The 20619-nt window shown below is 31.7% G+C and overlaps 1 protein-coding gene across 4 annotated transcripts in view; it reads right to left on the bottom strand.

Moving 5' to 3' along the window:
• Positions 1 to 12173: 12173 nt before the first annotated feature.
• Positions 12174 to 20619, bottom strand: part of LOC114343583 (anion exchange protein 2) — a 732215-nt gene continuing 723769 nt past the window's right edge. For all 4 annotated transcript variants that reach the window (XM_050650923.1, XM_050650925.1, XM_050650926.1 and 1 more), the window contains one exon: positions 12174 to 19838. In XM_050650923.1, coding sequence (XP_050506880.1) covers positions 19767 to 19838 — 72 coding nt within the window. In that variant the 3' untranslated portion in view covers positions 12174 to 19766. The remainder of the gene's footprint in view (positions 19839 to 20619) is intronic.

The raw sequence follows: 20619 nt of genomic DNA, 5'->3' as shown, positions 1-20619 counted from the left end.
GGAGTGGCCTTCCAATTTATCGTGGTGTCTGTTGGCTCTATCCTGAATCACTGTACTAACGGGATGTTAAGGTCTCTATGAAGTGTTTGGTTGGAAATGTACCACGGGGCATTTGCGATGGTGCGTAGAATTTTTGATTGGGTTCTTGGAATATTTTTGTATTTGATTTGCTGGCACAACTCCATAGTTCGATTCCGTATGTCCGAATAGGTCTGATGACTGTTTTATAAATGAGCAGTTTGTTCTCAATTGAGAGTCGAGATTTTCTACCAATAAGCCAGTTAATTTCTTTCACTCTCAACTCAATTTGTTTTTTCTTCTTCAAAATATGTTGTTTCCAGTTTAATTTAGAATCCAGATGGAGCCCCAGGTATTTGACGATATTCTGTTGGGGTATGTTGACTTGATTAAGGCTAATATTTGGGCATTGGTCTTTCCTCAGTGTGAAAGTTATATGTGTTGACTTAGTTTTGGTTTGACCGATTTGGTCTAGGTGTTCTTGAAGTTTTAATACCGCAGCTGTTGGATCCTCTTCAGTTGCAAATATTGCTGTGTCATCAGCGAAAGTTCCAATGGTGGTTTGTGGAGAGGTTGGTAAATCGGATGTGTACAGTACATAAAGAAGTGGACCCAGTGTACTACCTTGTGGGACTCCTGACTTAATTTGGTTACGGTTTGATAGTTCATTGTCCACTTTAGTTTCAAATTCTCTTTGATTTAGATATGATTTTAATGAGTCAAAGTATTTGTTGGGTAGAGATTTTTTGATTTTATAAAGTAATCCTGGGTGCCATACCTATCGAGGATATCGAGAAAGGCAGCTGTGCAATATTGTTTATTGTCCAAGGCTTTATTAATTACATTTGATATGCGATGGCATTGTTGCACTGTAGAATGAGCTTGTCGGAATCCAAATTGATGTTCTGGGATCCAGTTTTGGGAATTCTAGGTCGCTTAAAATTCTTTTAAGTAATAGTTTTTCAAGAAGTTTTGATATTATGGGCAGTAGACTTATTGGGCGGTATGATGAAACATCCGTTAAAGCTTTACCAGGTTTCGGTATCATTATCACTTGGACAATTTTTAGTGATTTAGGCCAATAATTATGTCTTAAGATTGCATTTAATATGTACAATAACTTCATTATACCTTTTTTAGGAAGCTGTTTTAGCATTGTTGCTGTTACGAGATCAGTGCCTGGTGCCTTCTTTTCATTCAAATGATTCATTTTATCTTTGATCTCCTTCGGTGTAATTAAAGTTAATCTCTCTCGTTGATTAATTGGTAAGGCTAGTTCCTGCTCTACTTCTTGAACTTGGTCATTGTCGTGTGGCTTGAAGACTTATACATGGTGTTCCATTTAAATTAACAAAGTTAACATCTGCGGCCATTTTGTTTGCAACTTCTTTTTTTTTCTACTATCAATTTCGAAAACCACATAAAAAATCGTGTAACTTTTGTATTTTTCATTTTTTTTTAAATTCTGTAAATAAAGCAGTTTACAGGTGGGTCAAATTTAATGAATAATACTGTACATCTCACCATTCATAGTATCCTAGCAAATGTAGAGATCCATTCTTCCACCGAAATAGGTTCCAGCCCAAATCATAACATCACCACCTCCAAATGGAGGAACCAACTGACACTGTCTTTGATTTCTTGGTACCCTTGATCTTGATCTTGTCCATACAAGTACTCAACAGCTATCTGAAAAACGGCAAAATCTGGACTCGCCAGTAAACAATTCACTACAAAAATCTCACAATACTGAATGAGTTGCGCCAAATGTATGCAACTTATAGTGCATGTAATATATTGCATACAATAATTATTATTAAATCTGCCTCACTAACTGATTTGATGCTAACTTGAAACTTTTTCTACATAGTATATCTTTCTCAAGCCTGGCTATAAAACTCAAAAAGCACATAACAAAGAATTAAAAAAAAATGTAGGTATCTATTTGAAACTTTTTTTTCAGAGACCTGCAAGAACATCCACCTTATCACATTTTTAAGTGTCACTAATTAGCAGTATTAAAGAGCACCATTTTAAAAATACAAAGTCCCATTACAATTTACAATACAGTATAATATACCATTTCTTTGTTAAAAAACGTTCACAAAAATATGTTGCTTTCATATTTATAACACTTTCAGGACTTACATGTCCATACCATACATTTGATTAAAAATCTTTTAAGTTGGTCTATGTAAATTTCCTATCATAGGATTACTTCACTTGGTGTGTTTATACAGGGAATGACAAAAATATGTAAAATACTCAAGTGGAATACAATAACATAAAAAACGGAATTCCTTCAGGACATCTCTTAAAAACTGTTACATAAACTCTTATGTATTTTTGTCTTTACACTTATTCTTTTGTTTGCAAATGATGGTTTCAAGAAGAAACTGCTAAAAACTTTAAAAGTCTCTTTTGTTGCTAATTTAAGATCCACGTATTTTTCATACAATTTACAGTTCTTTTCCTATAATTTCTTCACCTTAGCTATAACTAAACAGTCATGCCTTAAATCTAATAGTTCTTATTATTTGGCACCAAATAATACTTAACTTGGCTCCTAAAATATAGTTTTTTACTACAAAAAACACGCTTAAATCATTCAAGATTTCTGGACGTGAGAGACTTGCCAAAACATTAGAATATGACCTTTCATCATGGCCATGTTTCTTGTACAGTGAGAAGCTGGGCATCATTGATCATTACTTGTCAGAAATATTTTTTTTTGTTTTTGTTTACTGCTATAATTATTTATTCTAATTGATGTCAATCAATTTTTATTACTCTCCGAAATATATTAATTAACAACAATATTATCATAGTGCATAATTATTAATAAAACAGATTATTTTTGATATTTTAAGGCTAAAAATGACAGATGATACATTATAATATTGTTGTTATTTAATATATTTCGGCAAGTAATTAAAAGCGATTGACATCCTTAATTAGAATAAAGAATTACATATATAGATATTATTTGTACAGTAAACAAAAAAGAGAAAAATATTTCTGACAATTATTGATGCCTATAGGTTTTCACTGTAAGAAAGACGATGAAAAGTCCGAAAAGTCATATTCTAATGTTTTGGCAATGCTCTGACATCAGAAATCTTGAATGACGTAAGCGTGTTTTTGTAGTAAAAAAACTATAGTAATAGACCAATCAAGTTATTAGTAAAAAAATAAGCCGTTTTTCGACATAATTGAAAAGACGAGGTTTGACAGTTGAAATGTATAGTATGAGATATTACAAAAAGGCTACCATCTTGGGATTCATCAATTTTTTAGTGGAACATTTTTTAAATAAACAATCAAAACGTCAAACTTAGTTTTTTGCCCATAACTTAAAAACTTGTTTATTTAGAAATTTGACGTCCACAGGTAACTTTTTCAGAAAAAAAAGATACATCGAATGAGATACACCAAATTAAAATCGGTTAATAAACAAAAAAGTTATTGCAAAACGGACGACAAAATCACTGTTTTTGAATATTGTTAATAACAATTTTATTGTTTATTAAAATATGTTTAAATATACCTAAACTTGAGGGCATTATGGTTTTTGAATGGTATGCAAAAAATGGTCCAGATCTGTTAAATAGTTTTTGCAAAATTTAATTTGTTTATAAATTTTTTTGAAAAACGAGCTAATTTCTGAGGCTGGTCCAGTTAATATGGCTGAATGTATCTCAATAATCAGGGACTCATTTCCTTCGTTAAGATGTATACTAATACCCTATGAAAAAAAAGTAAAAAAAATTACATGTACGTACACAAAATTATTTGTTAATAAATAGCAGTTTTTAAGCTTATAAACAATTACAATAATTTCGTAGAAATTAGATCAAATTAAATGGCAATAAAAAATACTGAAAGCTGGTTAAAATACACAACTTCTAAAAAAAATTTTTAGGTCCTACGACCCTGAGGGTCTGAGATAGCCCCTTTTTTTGAAAAAATCACTGTTACGTTAATTAACAACACTAAGATCTGAAATTAACCAGTCTTTTATAAGAAAAGTCAAAGTTTTTAACAAAGTTTTTTGCAAGAAAAAATGTTAAAAATTGTTTAAACAGTATTGTTATAAAGAAAGAGTATTTTGCGTTCCGACTAAAGTAAAAAAAAAATGATGGGCGCAGCCGAATGAGAATAAATTCGCGGACTAGCATTCGCTAGCGCTAGACCGTTGCAGCCCATTTTTAACATTGACAGTATACCGGATTTGAAGCTTAATATATTATATTTATATATTTTGGTAGAAATTTGAATTTTATGAATATTATTATGTTGCACATTTATTTAGTAAAATTATATTTTAAATAAATGAATTTAAAAAATAACAATAAAAAGGCCACAAAGTCAAAATATGCAACAGAAAAAAAGTTACGCGACCTTATAGACGAGTGGTACGTGGTACTCCCCCCCAAAAAAGCTCATTTCTCGAGATACCAACCACGGTGTGGTGAATGGCTAATTTTGGTGTTACTTTATACTTTTTATGGTGCTGAAAACGAAAATGAGTTTTATTTTGAATTTTAGATGGGGAAACATTGTCAAAATCGCAATTTTACCCTAAAAATAAAAAAAAAATGAAATCACGTTTTTCTTAAAATTAAAAGTTACACCACTTTTTTTTCTATAAAACATTTTGTTCTCTGTACTCTAGATTTTAACTTAAAATTAATTAAACAGCTAAATTTCAAATTTTGTTACTCAACTTTTGCGATTAAACTTTGCAATTCAAGAATCTGCACCTTTTACTTCAAACAATTTATAACTTTCTTTATGGCAAGACAGAAATATTGAAGCTGATTGTCTTCAGAAAGGTGAGAAATATATACTATAAAAATATTACAATGGAACAGAGTTGTAGCAAATTAAACTCAAAAAAACGTGATTTTTTTTTATTTTTAGGGTAAAGTTGCGATTTTGATAATGTTCCCCCACGTAAAATTCAAAACAACCCTAATTTTAGTTTTGAGCGCCATCAAAAATATAAAGTATGACCAAAATTAGTATCAGTATCTCGAGAAATAAGCTTTTTTTGGGGTGTGCCGCTCGTCTATAAAGTCACATAACATTTTTCCTATTGCATATTTTAAATTAAATTTTTTTGGAAAACTTCATAAATTATATTTTATTTCTGTGGAAATTAAAATTATAAACTAAAAAGTTTGTCACTCAACTTTTTTAAGTAAACATGAAACTAACGAAATCTGACGACAAAATGTTTAAAAATTAACAACTTCTCTTTTAACGTGTTGAGTCATTTTGGACAAATCTCATTGTTATCTAAATGCTTCAAAGATAACACAGTAAAATTTTCAAAAGGAAATATTTACAGCGACCAAAAATACAGTGAGTTAAAATTGAAAAATCATCAAAATTGATTTTTCGCATTTTTGCATAAAATTTGATTTTTGAACATGTTCCACTAATTCTAGAAAAAAATTAACTCCATATTCGGCTCCAGAGACCTCGAAAACATAAGGAATGACGAAAATTTGTCATTCACCTTAAAGTGGATTTTTGTGGTCGGGATAACGTAATTTTAATAGTTGCTGCCGCATGCCGGTCGCCAACCGCGCCCACTATTCAGTCAGTCGACTACGCCCGCTATTTTTTACTTTAGTCGGAACGCAAAATACTCTGTGTTTATAACACTCCTATTTAAACAATTTTTAAAATTTTTCTTACTAAAAACTTTGTTAAAAACTTTGACTTTTCTTATAAAAGATTGGTTAATTTCAGCTCTTAGTGTTGTTAATTAACGTAACAGTGATTTTTTCAAAAAAAGGGGCTATCTCAGACCCCAAGGGTCGTAGGACCTAAAATTTTTTTTTGAAAGTTGTGTATTTTAACCAGCATTCCGTATTTTTTATTGCCATTTAATTTGATCTCATTTCTACGAAATTATTGTAATCGTTTATAAGCTTAAAAACTACTATTTATTAACAAATAATTTTGTGTACGTATATATATATATTATTTTTTACTTTTTTTTTTATAAGCTGTTAGTATACATTTTAACGAAGAAAATGAGCCCCGGATTATTGAGATACATTCAGCCATATTAACTGGACCAGCCTCAGAAATTCGCTCGTTTTTCAAAAAATTTTATAAACAAATTAAATTTTACGAAAACTATTTAACAGATCTGGACCATTTTTTGCACACCATTCAAACACCATAGTGGCCTCAATTTTGGGTATATTAAAATGTATTTTAACAAACAATAAAATTGTTATTAACTATATTCAAAAACAATGATTTTGTCATCCGTTTTGCAATAACTTTTTTGTTTATTAACCGATTTTTATTTAGCGTATCTCATTCGATGTATCTTTTTTTTTTCTGAGAAAGTTACCTCTGGACGTCAAATCTCTAAATAAACAAGTTTTTAAGTTATGAGTAAAAAACTAAGTTTGACGTTTTGATTGTTTATTTAAAAAATGTTCCACTAAAAAATTGATGAATCCAAAGATGGTAGTCTTTTTGTAATATCTCATACTACACATTTCAACTGTCAAACCTCGTCTTTTCCGTTATGTCTAGTAAAAACCTAACTTGATTGGCCTATAATGCCATCTATGATCTTTATACACACCATACTTGTCAAACCCTGTATTTTTTTATTTCAATAACAATTTACTTACATAATACTTTAGTTAAAATTAAGTTAAATTCTTTTGTACTTATTTATTCTAATCAAATGAAATGATTTATATTACTATAGACCTTATTTAAAACATCACAGTCCGTAACTCATTAAAATTCCATACCGATTGTACCTAACATCATAAGACATTTTATTATCCTTCAAATTCTGGATGTGGTCATAGATATAACTTGAATGAACAAATGGAAGCTAACATGAAAGGGTGATTTGTGTTTGACCTTTTTTTGGTTTAAACTAATGGGTTGGTTGTTAAATAAAGACGCATCTTAAGTGTCTAAAGACACAGATATATCTGCTGTTTAGAAAAGTATATAGTCTTTATTTGAATATTTTATATGTATGTACTTAATTTTATTAATTTTAATATTTTCAATATCTGGTCTAATTTTTAAATTCGGCTCGAAGGACCAAAATGATTAAACAAATAATTAATCTAATCTAAATTAAGTAATATGTATATTAATAGGTCGCTGATTGGTTACGTTCGTAGTAATAAAGAGCAGCCAAAGTCCGAAAATTGAATTTTTTAAGTTTTTTGGATTATGATTGAAAATTATTCTCTGAAATCTTCTCGTTCCAACGATATATAACACATTATAGTATAAAATATCCATGGTTACAAAACTATTTATTTTCTGAACGTCTGCACTCAACTTACCGTGTAAATACCGGTAGCTTTATAGCCTATTAGAGTGTTTTATGTTTTTGCGATTTCCCGAATACTACGTTTTGAGCTTTTGATGTCAAATATCTTTGGTTCCTTAGATGATAGCAGGTCCAAATTTTTAAAGTAATTGTAGATAGATAATATCTAGTCCCCCGTAAATTTTTATTGACAAAAGTACAAAAACAAGTAAAATAAAAAATAAAATCTAAACTTTTTTGGGTTTTTTTGTAAGAGTATTTTAAAAAATTTTAAAATAAATGTTTCTTTCACTCTAACTTTACAAAAGTCTACGCGGGACTAAACAATACATGTAGTTTCAAAATAAAATAAAAATTAGGTCTCTATAGAGAGACTTTGTGCTAAGACTAAGTGCTTTGGTTACAGAGGTATATGACACAATGTCAACATTGTCGTTAAATGGAACTTTGGGTGCCATTAAAGTAAAACATGTATGATTCAAAATAACGTAATTAACTGAAATGGATAACCTAGGGTTTCTATTCTGGAACACAGGCTTTGAACTGCTCCGCAATAGGGCTTTTCATTCACAGTAATTTGTTTCGAGCTTCTGTCATATGTCGTATGATCCGTGTATATTAATATTATACACAGATTATACAACATATGACAGAAGCTTGAAACAAATCACAATCGATGAAAAGCCCTATACATGGACAACGCTAAACAGAATAAGAACAAGCAGCGGTAGATGTGCTGACAGCTTACATAGATGGAGAAAAGCCCTTACTCCTGAGTGTGACTAGGGTGCGCAACGACAGACCGCAGAAGGCGATGCCCTGGAGTTTTCGATGAGTTCCTGAATGCGACCGAAAATGTTTTACACATTAGCTTTGTTCGTAGAGAGTCCATGACTGGTTTCTGACTGATTTCTGACTGATTCGCATGCGCACTTCCGTTTTCAAGCATTTGAAAACGGAACTGCGCATGTGAATCAGTCAGAAACCAGTCATGGACTGTCTCCACGAACAAAGCTTATATTAATACATTAGATGTTTGTTTGTAATACTCCATCTAATGTTTTGCTTTTTAATTATGTGTTCTTATTGTATGCCATGCTATAAATAAATAAACAAGTATTTATCCATTTGATAACCTAGGTTTTTTTTTTATTCCAATACCTCGGATTTATTTTCCAATTGTTCAAAAATGAAAAAGCTGCAGTCATATGGAATGATAAACGAAGACACAAGAAGACATTTTATACTTTAAAACTATAATTTGCTGGCAGGTTCGAAATTTTTTTTATTGTCACACCCTTTAGCAATCAAAACCCAAATAAGGTTCTATAAGCTAATTTGCTGGCTACGGAGCAAAGGGCTCCTGCCTTGGTGAGGTCTTCTCCAGTGACAAGACCACTTTAAGCGTTTCTCCAGTGACAAGACCACTTTAAGCGTTTCTCAGGTCAGATTCTTTTGAGTCTACAATTGGCATGATGTTCTATTAGAGGTTGAAGTAGTGTGATTCCAGTTCATGGTGCTTCGTGCTATATTTAGTGATCACATCCTGTATGAACGGGATTCTTAGGTCTTCATGAAGCGTTACGTTTAACTTATACCAGGGTACATCAGTTATCGTTCTCAGTATTTTCGATTGGCTTATTTGAATTATTGTTGTATTTGATTTGCTCGCACAGCCCCAAAGCTGGATTCATACGTCTAGATAGGTTTTATGACAGCTTTGTAGATAAGGCTTTTATTTTTTAGGGCCATTTTCTATTTCCAAAATCCATAAGGAAAAAATTTCCTGTGGCTGGCTGCTGGCTGTATACCATTAATTACAAAAATTGAAGAAAAAAATCTTCTGTGTAAAAGGTATATTTATTTGAAAACCCCAATAAAGGGCTACATTAAAAACAGAACGTTTTCGCTCTAAAGAGAGCATCATCAGTGTTCTTTGCCTAAAATAAGTATAACCATAATTAGTGAAGATAACAGTAAACAATTTAAAGGTTGACCAAGATAAAAAATTAGGTTATACTCACAAGCACTGCATAGCCACCAAAAATACATGGGTTAAAACCCTTAAAATGTCGACTAAAAGTCTTACATTGACATGTTGTAAACTAAATCCTGGCGATGGATGAAATTTACAGAGATAAGAGTATGTTCTTTCCAATTGAGTTTTGAGTCAAGATGTATTCCTAGGTATTTGGTGCTAGAGGATTGAGGAATTTAGATATTGTTAAGTGGAACTGGATTAAACTGGTCTCTTCTTAAGACACAAGTCACTTGGACTGATTTTGTTTCATTCATTTTAATTCTCCACTTGTTTGACCACGTCCCGATTTCATTCAGATGTACCTGTAGAATGTTAGATACTATAATTGGATTTTTGACGGCTGCAAGGATGACAGCCTCATCTGCAAACGTCCCAGTGATGGTTTCATTATTGGAGGGCATGTATTGCTGTGTATAGCAAGTATAATATTGGTCTAAGATCGCTGCCCTGTAGGACACCAGATTTTATAAGAAAATTATTGGAATTACTTTCATTCACTCTTGTTCGGAATTCTCTCTCAGTGAGATAGGATTTTAACAGTTTCAGGTAGGCGATGGGAATATATTTCTTGATTTTGAAAATCAGGCCTGTATGCCAAACCTTGTCAAAGGCTTGACTAACATTCAAAATATGACATGAAAAAGTATTTGTCCTACTTGTATTAACTGTACGCATACTTTCTTATTAGGTCTGAGCTTACTTTTCTTCCAATACATTCTTGTTTTATAGAATTAAGGTGTAAAATGTGTTGCCTAAATTTAGAAATATTTACAATATTAGACTACCCACAATACCTATTTATTTTCTGAGTATTCTTTATTCTACAACCAACCCTTACAATATTTTCTACGAGGTCTAAAATCTTACGTCTATACCCTACAGTATTTTCTGCCATAGGTTCTGAGGCCTTAAGAGGATCGTTTCGATATCTTATATTAACATAGTTTTTACTTATCTTAATCTAACGATTATGTTTCTTTATTATTAAATTTGTGTCAGAGTGGGGCACATTGTTTAATCACAGTATATTTCTAAAGTAAGCACGACATTAGGTATTGAGAAATAATCATATATTTATATGTTACGGTAAAAGTAGATAATTGGTAATCGTATACAATTACCAGAGCCGACGGTAAAGGTAGGAAATTATTTCCAATTATCTACTTTTACCGGTAATTGTATACACTTACCAAGGACCAGTGGTAAAAGTAAGTAAAATTATGAATAAAAACAATAAATTCCAAAAGCTATTCAAGAAGTTTGATTTTTATTGAACTGAATTAAAAACAAGAGACATTTTGTTTAACCTGAATTGAGCTATTTTGCCTGAATTAATAGTACGACTTTACTTACTTACTATTTATTGTGACAGCAAACTCTCATGAAACTAGGAATTAAGCAACTTTGCAGTTTTTCTAACATACTCGCGCAATGAAAACTGTTTAGTTTTGGAACTATGTCTAAAGAAATTAATGATTCTTTGCAGATGGTAACTTGATTTCTGCTATGCAACTGTAGCAGTCGCCCTTCTTTAATACCCTTCTTCTTCTTTTTATATAGACATTACTCTGTTTGTTTTTCAATGTGCCTCCAGTAAGTTGTCATTCCATCTTTTTCGTGGTCTTCCCACTGATCGTCTTCCTATTGGGGAACCGTCTCTCGCTGTCCTGACTGTTCTATTTGATGTCATTCAGCTTATGTGGTCGTTCCATTCTACTCTTCTGCTTTTCATCCAATTATTAATGTTGTCCACCTTGCATCTCCTTCGTATATCTGCACTTCTAGCTCTATCCCACAGCGTCTTACCATCGATTTTTCGCAATGTTTTCATCTCTGCTGTTTCTAGCATTATTTTTGTCCTTTCTGTATCAGGTCGTGTTTCTGCCGCGTATGTCATTATTGGTCTGATGACTGTTTTGTAAATTCTGCCTTTCACTTCTTTTCCGATGTTTTTATTTCTCCATATTGTTTCATTCAGGCAACCTGCGGCTCTGTTTGCTTTATTCACCTGATCTTCCACTTCTGTTTCGAGCTTTCCGTAGCTGCATAGTGTGATGCCTAGATATTTAAACTCCATGACTTGTTCTATTATTTGACTCTTCAGCTCGTATTTACACCTTATTAGATCTGCTGTTATAACCATGCATTTAGTCTTTTTTGGGGAAATTAACATGTTAAATTTTCTAGCGGTTATATTAAATTCGTGCAGCATACGTTGTAAATCATCTTCACTTTGAGAGATTGGTATTGCATCATCTGCATAGCAGATTATTTTAAGTTGTTTTTCTCCCATTTGGTATCCTTTTTTAGTTGTTACTTTTTTTATTAATACCCAATACCCAATTCATATAATTCATTTTAAATACTCATAAAAACAGCCAAAAGTTTTTGATGTTTTAAGCATTTTCTTCTCTTGCTATTCAAGGTCTTCCTTTGCCACGTGTCCATTTAATTGCAGCAGAATCTCGCCTCTCTGAAATTTTATTAGAAATTTCCTCTGGTTCATCCACTTCTGCTTCTTCACGTTCTTCAAAATCAGGACCTGACTGAATTTCTTCTACTTGTTCTTCTATTTCCAAATCTTCTTCAGTCGAAATATTTTCTAAAGGATCTTCTAGCAGTGATGAAGTCTTGAAACTAATTTTAGCAGGAACCACAAACTTCATGCCGACTGCACTTGATGCCATAAGGGTAAGCTCGATTCTTGGTGAATTGTACAGATCGAAGACCCTCTGACAACTTGTTTTTGTTTGATTGCTTTCCAACTAGAAACTTAGTATATTTTCAATATCTTTATTCGCAACAGATCCTTGTGACTGACTGTGTCTTGGTTTACCGTGCACTATCTTTAAATCTTTTCACATGGAGCACAGTTCTTCTATAATTAGGTAAAGGCACAAAATATGTCAAGAAGAACTAACGCAACTTCTTCTGCATGTTTAGTTTTCAACGGCCGTAGTTGTACAAATTTTGTTAAGTGATCTTTGTAGACAAAAATGAACTTGAATTAATTATCTGCTTGTGCTTGCATAGATCATAGATATCTATAAAATCTATTTGACATCTACTATTCATTTCTTACATTTCTTTTTGACAGTATAAGTTTTCACATCTAAACCTTTTTTGGGAACTTTAGATTTTTTCTGGCAAGTTTCACATGGATCCAAATAGATCTTTATGATTTCTACAGTTATGTATTGCGGCAATCCGCTTGCGTGTCAATCGTTATAATTTGAATTTCTTACTTTTACCAAGATCCTCTGGGAAGGGTTTTTAAAGAATATTTCCTACATTTACCGTCGACTCTGATAATTGTATACAATTACCGGTAATTGTGTACAATTACTAGATTATCTACTTTTACCATAACATATATACCTATATACAGTGCGTTGAAATAAGTGTTACCCCCCCTTCTATTAACTTATTAATTTTTAGCACATAAGCAAAACGCTCGGACAGGTCGATTTTTTTAAATAATCATAGTATATTATAGCATCAATGTTTCGAATTTTACGCGAACCCTCGTCAGGTGACAGTCATAACTGTGATTTATTTTTAATGGGAAAGTACATCATGTGACACCTCATTTTGAAGCTCTTGAAATACTGATTACAAAAATGTATAATACCTTAATACTTTTTAAGAGCGTAGGCGCAAAATTTCAGTCCAATGCTTTTTAAATGAAATAAACAAAAATATTCTTTTAAATGATATATTTGAAATTAAAAATCATACTCGATTTTCTCACTTTGGGCCCTCGGTATTAATGTAATCTTCCGTTTTGCGTTTAAATTTTTCAAAAATACTTATTAGTTTTCTCAGGATTCGAAAAAAATAAATGCATTTAAAAAGCATTGAACTGAAATTTTGCGCCTACGCTCTTAAAAAGTATTAAAGTATTATACATTTTTGCAATTAGTGTTTCAAAAGTTTTTAAATGAGGTGTTACATGGTGTACTATTTATTCCATTTAAAAAATCAAAGATATATTACTGTCACCTGAAGAGGGATCGTGTAAAGTGCAAAACATTGATGGTATAATATACTATGATCATTTTAAAAATCGACCCGAGCGTTTTGCTTTTGTGCTAAAAATAAATACGTTAATAAGGGGGAAGGGGGTAACACTCATTCCAGTGCATTGTATAGTTCATGTTCGTAGTCAGGGGATAATCGGAAGATTATGCCAACATTATGAGGCAATTTTCAACTAATTTCATTTCTGGGGTGTAGTCTATTAGAGGTACATTTTAAAATGATTTTTGTCTTATACAGTTTGTTCCATCAATATGAATTATACCAATATTATTTTCGAGTGTAGCCTATCAGATGTACATTTTAAAATTATCTTTGTCATATACAGATTGTCCCAAAAATAAACAATAAACTAAAGTCTTTTTATATTTGTTTTTCTATTCTCATACTATAATATATCAATTATGATGTCACTACCTGTATCATAATAAACTTCATTATGATACAGATTTTCATTAACATACTTATTTTTAACCAATAGAATCGCGATATGGCATTCGCGATGAAGGTGGCACACGCGCAGTGACAAATGGCGAGTCAAATACATACGCTTTGACATTTCTCAATATGTAAACAAACTGTCAAACTGACAAACTACTTAATTTGTTTGCGTTACAAAATAGGGCTTTTCATTCACAGTCATTTGTTTCGAGCTTCTGTCACGTGTCACATAATATTAATTTATCTACGTCGTACGTTATTGGTATGTACCAATGATACAAACCAAAGACGTATGACGTAGATATATTAATATTATGTGACACATGACAGAAGCTCGAAACAAATGACAATCGATGAAAAGCCCTATTAATAAATTTGAATATATTTTGTTGTTGTGAATGATCATAGAAAAAATAGTGTATACAACTTGCATTTAATTATCATTATGAAGCTCGTACTCTATACGAAACGTATCCCTCATACTCGCTTCATAATGACCATCATTAAATGCTCGTTGCATAATATATTATTTCGATACAAATAAAGGAAACTTTACAGTTTTTATTAAAGATATTTTTTATTTACTATACATTGATGGATTCGACCGTTACTTGATGGAAGTTCATTTTATCTCACAATAAAACACTGAAAACTTTTGTTTTCTTTTGTTCAACAGTAGAAAAACAAACACTTCTACATACGCACTTCACCTTCTAGATCATAATCATTCTTTCAATGAAGAGTTTCAAATTCTGCATATCCAAAATAAAGGCCTTAAGCTATCTTTTTTAGAATCTATGGAAATTAATAAACTGAAAAATACAGATATAATTCTGAATGACCAACTCGAGACAAACAGCTCTCCACTCCTCAACCTCTTCAGTTAGACACTTAAAAAGGCAAACACATTGTAAATTATATCACTTGAGAAAGGCACTCTGCCGAAACAGCTGTAGTCACATAGTTGTAAATAATAAATGTTGTGGAAGAATAGAAAACAAAAGTTTTCAGTGTTTTATTGTGAGCTTACTATACATGATTTGCCACCGTTTTTGGATATTCGGTATCTTGTGAAAATCGGTATCCTTTAGTTCAGGCTTACTTCGCTATGGAATACCGCTTCCTCTTTTACAAAAAAAATATTCTTTTCGCATTTCGATCTCCATCTCTCCACATGTATGGATATATCTCTCATTATTCCTTTGAATTCTTTTCTCCATTCTACTGATGGTCTTCCTCACCTTCTTCTATTCCTTGGAACATAGTTTAAGTTACATGTCACTACTTGCTCGTACTACAAGAGTTGTTTGGGTTCTATTTTATCTACTGCATTGTAAATCCTTCCTGTTCTTCTTATTTCTTCATTTGGGATGTGATCAAATCTGGATATCTGATACGCACTTCTTAATAATTAGTCCATTTTACGACTTCCAGTTTTTTCTTCTCTTTCATTGTCATTGGCTAACATTTAGATCCGTAGGTTAAAATTGGTTCTACAACCGACTTGTAGATTCTCACTTTTGTTAGTAAACTACTTTTAGGAGACCAAAATAATGATTTTAGTGTTTGTACCACATTTTTGCCCTACTGTATTTTCTGCTGAATGTTCCGTTTCGATATTCCTTCCTTCGCTATCACTGTCGCTAGATATTTAAATTTAAATTCTTTGCATTATTTTATATCTGTTATCGAGAGTTGTGAGTCTCTTTCTTTGTCCTTGACTCTAAGATAGAAGATAGTGAGTCATCAATTTTCGTATTCTTCGGTTATCCATATATGTTAGAAAACTCTCTAACGTATCTATTACTATAATATCTGCTTATACAATCTCAACATACAATTTATCGCATCTTTGACTATTTCAAAATGAACACATCTTCCCATTTTGTAGATTCCAACTAACTAAATCCGAGAAAATATCTCATTTCCGTTGGCCCCCTTTTTGAGTCTTTGATACAAGAAGTGTTGCGCTATAAAAACATTCGATTCTAAAGATATATCTTATTTTTCACAGTTTAAGCCCAATTCAAAACAGTTTTATATCCTAACTTCACCATGTGTGTGGACCGTTATAGTTGGAATTGGAAAATCAAGCTGTTTCGCTGTTGCATTTATGTTTCCCAAAATTAATAAAGACCTTTTGTGGTACCGAACCGCATTAGGAGTTTTTGTTTACTCTAAAACTTAAATTAGATACGCATATGAGTTTGATAAATTGATTTCCCTTTTTGTTGCAAAAGTCGAAAGAAAGAAGAATTCTTATACTTTTAGTCGGTTTTAGTTTCTCAGTGAGTTATTAGCCAACCTCCGAGCTAATCGGTCGCGTTTTTAGCTCAACTCAGAACGTATTCTCGCGGCTCGCATTTTCTTATTACCATTACACGGATATTCATGCGAATTATTTATCTCACTCTTCATTACTCTCACGCTTGACTCGCATAATCGCGGTTCACTTTACTCTCAATTCTACAGCAATGGTATGTATTGTTTTGTAGTAAACCCAGTAATAATTATATTGTACAGTGATTGTAAATAATGATTGTGTTCTTCTTCTTTCTCGAAACTCCTTATGCCCCTCAGGGGCGTCGGAGGTTTTATTCATCCTCTATCCATATCTTCCATTTCTTGCGGTCCTTTGCTAACTCTTTCATTTGTTGATGTGTTTTCCCTTTTTCCTGTCCAATGTCTATAATCTGATCGATCCATCTCTTCCTTGGCCTCCCTTTCCTTCTTTTACCAGATCTTTTTGATGCCATCACCTGCTTTGGTAGTCTTCCCTGGTCCATTCTGTTAATGTGTCCATACCATTTTAATTTTCTTTTTTGTATCTTGGTTATTATCGATTCCTGTTTCAGTCTTTGTCTAATATATTCATTTCTTATTCTGTCCAATTTCGTTTTTCCTGCTATTTTTCTTAGCTGCTTCATCTCCGCTGCGTTTATTGTACTGTCTATTTTTGCATTGTTTACCCATGTCTCACTTGCATATTATTAAAGTTGGTACAGAGATTGCGTTGTATACCTTCAGTTTTATTTCTTTATCTATTTCTTTCTTTCCAAATATTGTTTTATTTAGTGCATAGTAGATCTTATTTGCTTTTTTCGCTACGTATGAGATTTCTTGATCTATCTTTCCATTCTCTGATATTATTACTCCAAGGTATTCAAACGTCGAGACTGTTTCTATTATTTCGTTTTTGCACCTAAATATCGTTTGGTTTATTTCTTCCCTTTTCTTTTAGGTTACTATCATGCTCTTCGTTTTCTTTACAATTACCTCCATTTTCAAATTTTTTATTTCCTCCACCCAGATATCGATTAATTTTTGCATTTTCTCTTTATTGTCTGCTATTATTACTAAATCATCTACATATAGTAATCCCTCCATTCTCACTGGTACTAAATTGATGTACCCTATTGTTGACTGTAATTGCCTTGACCTTCTTTTAGCGCTCTTCATTACTCTATCCATTACTAATATAAACAAAACTGGGCTGAGACTGTCCCCTTGTTTTATTCCTCTCCTCTGGTTTATTATTGGCGATTTGTTTCCGTTTATTTGTACTTTAGCAAGTACGTTTCTATATGTACTTTTTACCACGCTTATTATCTTTTGCGGGATTTGCAGATATTCCATTACTGACCATATTACTTCTCTATTTATAGAATCAAAAGCAGCTTTAATATCTATAAACGTAATATATAAGTCTTCTCCTATTTCGTTTTTCCTTTCAATTATATTTCTCAGTATGTATATATTATCTGTTGTTCCTCTTTCCTTCCTAAAAGCCGCTTGTTCTTCTTCTAGTTTTCCTTCCAGTTCTTTCCTGAGCTTCCTTTCTATTATCCCGGTGTAGACTTTATATGCCACTGATGATAGGCATATAGCCATATAGTTATCACATCATATTTAACACCATCACTATAGTGATTGTGTTAAATAATAAAATAATTACCCCACACGTTTATTAATCATATCAACACCGATTTACACCTTGCTTCGACTCGACAAAGATTATCAGAGTCTACATTATCAACCACTACAGAAGCTGGTTCTCGTCTTGTGTGAAGGACAAGAAATATTCACCAGGTCCATTTAACAACTGGTGAAGCGTTCTGCACACTATATCTTCCTCATCGTTTGTTTGACATAATCACTTGATCGTCTGCGAAGAAAAGATTTATTGTGTACTTGTTCCCAATTTTTATTCCCATCCCTGCATTTCCTCCTCCAATTGTTTAATGCTTCCTGAATATAGATTTTGAATAATTTTGGAGATAAATAACACCCTTGCCTCAAGCCTTTTATGACAGGAAATGCGTATGAAATTTTATTCTTCATTTTAATGGTATTTATTGCATTTGTGTACATGTTCGCTATAGCGTTGGTATATTACTTAGACTTCCCTTCGTCAACATTTCAAACAATATTTTTAAGGGTACTGTATTATAGGCCTTCTCTAAGTCAACGATAAATAATGAGTCGATAAATTTCTGCACGGAAATAGAAGATCTGCTAGCACGGAATCTACTCAGATCTTCTATTTCCTCGCATTGGTTTTAGATTCCTGTTTTTATGAATCGAATTGTTTATAATCTCCTCTACAAATATATCAAAAATGCATATTTTCTCCTTTGTTTTATTATATCTATAGTTGTGAGGGCCCTTAGAAGTACCGGATAAGAAAGAGAAAACAGGAAAAAGAAAATTTTGAATATAAATAAAAAATTAATCTAAATAACGGTTCAAACTATACACTTACAATATTCTTACTAAAACTATTTACATATGTATGTATTTTTTTATTGTCAAGTTTCATACGAGTAGATACTTACAGTTATATTGCACTGTTAAAGTAGTAAATTATACAGTGTGTCCACGGATGGGGTGCCCAAGAGGAAAAACTTTTTTATTTTTAATTTTAGCGAAAAACATCATTCTTGATGAAAAGTTTTGCTTGTCTTGAAACCTCATAAAGCGAAATAAAATTTAGGATTTTCAAAACCTGCTTAATTTTGTAGCCAATTTTATGTACTTTATCCCTATAAATTTTTGCACTAAATTCGAAATCGTAAAAATATCTAGTGTTGCTAAGCTACAATGTAGCTTCATAATAGTAACTGTCAACTCCGATAAATAATTTGTCAATTGTCATTTGTTTCGGTAATGTTAAGCGTTCAACAAAGAATTTATCTGTCATTATTTTAAACAAAAATTTAAAATTTATGAAGAAAAAAATGACAATTCGTAAATTATTTATCGGAGTTGACAGTTACTAAGCTACATTGTACCTTAACACCACTAGATTATTACGATTTCGAACTTAGTGCAAAAATTTATACGAATTTACGTAAAATTGGCTACAAAATTAAGTAGGTTTTGAAAAACTTGAATTTTATTTCGTTTTATGGGGTTTTAGAACAAGCAAAACTTTTTATCAAGAATGATATTTTTCGCTAAAATTGAAAATAAGAAAGTTTTTCCTCATGGGCACCCTATCCGTGAACACACTGTATACTTAATGAAGATAAATAATCGACCATAAGAAATCTCAAACAATAAAAATTATTAGTTCTATTAAAAAATTTAAATATCATTCATGTATAATCTCTTCAGAAACCACTCTTTTATTGTTTTATTTTAACTGTATATGACAATAATTTTTCTATCAGACAAATTAGTGTTTTGTGTTGCTACTCCACCTTGAATAAAACTCATAAAAATATTATTACGCTATGCAAGGATGCATATTACAATTTTATAGCTTATAAGTATAAATAAGTTACCTTTTGACATTAGATCCACTATCAAGAAAAAGTAAGTACTCATATAGTAAGTATTAAATTACAATAGTTTTTTGACCTCGACATTTGATTTATCATTATTGGTGTTGGTTTATCCAGGAAGCGGTGCCTCTGCATAGAAATCAGGTTCTTCATCGTCTCCTTCTGCTTGGTCGCCGTCGAGCTACAAGAAAAAATATCAGTAAAGAAATAATGTAATTCTTAAAATTAAAATTTGTTTTCTTTGTCAATAACAATACCCATAGACCAGTACTAATCTGTAAAAAAACGTGTATTTTTGGATGTGAGAGGTGTGGCATTCGGATTTTTGCAGATAAAGTTAGGTGACACCTTCAGTAATAATAATTGACTTATGCTCCTTCTCAAATATGCCCGGAACATTAATAAAAAAATTAAAATATTTACAATTTTGAAAAACATCGATTTTTTTCTGCTTTCTTTGCTTATAACTTTAAAACGGTTCGTTTTGGAACAAAGTCGTAGAGAAATAAAATAAAGATAATTGAATTTTGTATGATATACGACTGGTCAAAAATGTCTTAAGGTATTACCTTTTCTGCAATATAGCAATAAATACAAAATAAGGGGACAAAATATGCCTGTCGTTATTCAATGTTTCTTAACCACTTTGGTGGCAATTAAAACCTTAGTAATTCGCTTAGAAAATTCTTATAACTTACCTACTTAAATGGTCTACCAAATTTCATTAAAATCGACCCAATAGATTTTGCATAATAAATTTGCAATGTATGTAAATGTTTTTAAAAAAGTTCAAATTTTTTAAAATCTTTCTGAACAAAAAGTAGACAAATTAAAAGTTGGCTAATTTTTTTACACATAAAGAGGTGCTCGCTACCTATCTAATACACTTTACAGAATTAAAATCGGATTATTTAAGGGGCCTCGGCAATGTTTTAAAATTATAAACAATTTTTTGGCTTATA

This window comes from Diabrotica virgifera, chromosome 5 (assembly GCF_917563875.1).
Source record: "Diabrotica virgifera virgifera chromosome 5, PGI_DIABVI_V3a".
NCBI classification, from domain to species: Eukaryota; Metazoa; Arthropoda; class Insecta; order Coleoptera; family Chrysomelidae; genus Diabrotica; species Diabrotica virgifera.
The sequence above is the reverse complement of the archived record's forward strand: the minus strand, read 5'-3'. Positions and strand labels throughout refer to the sequence as shown.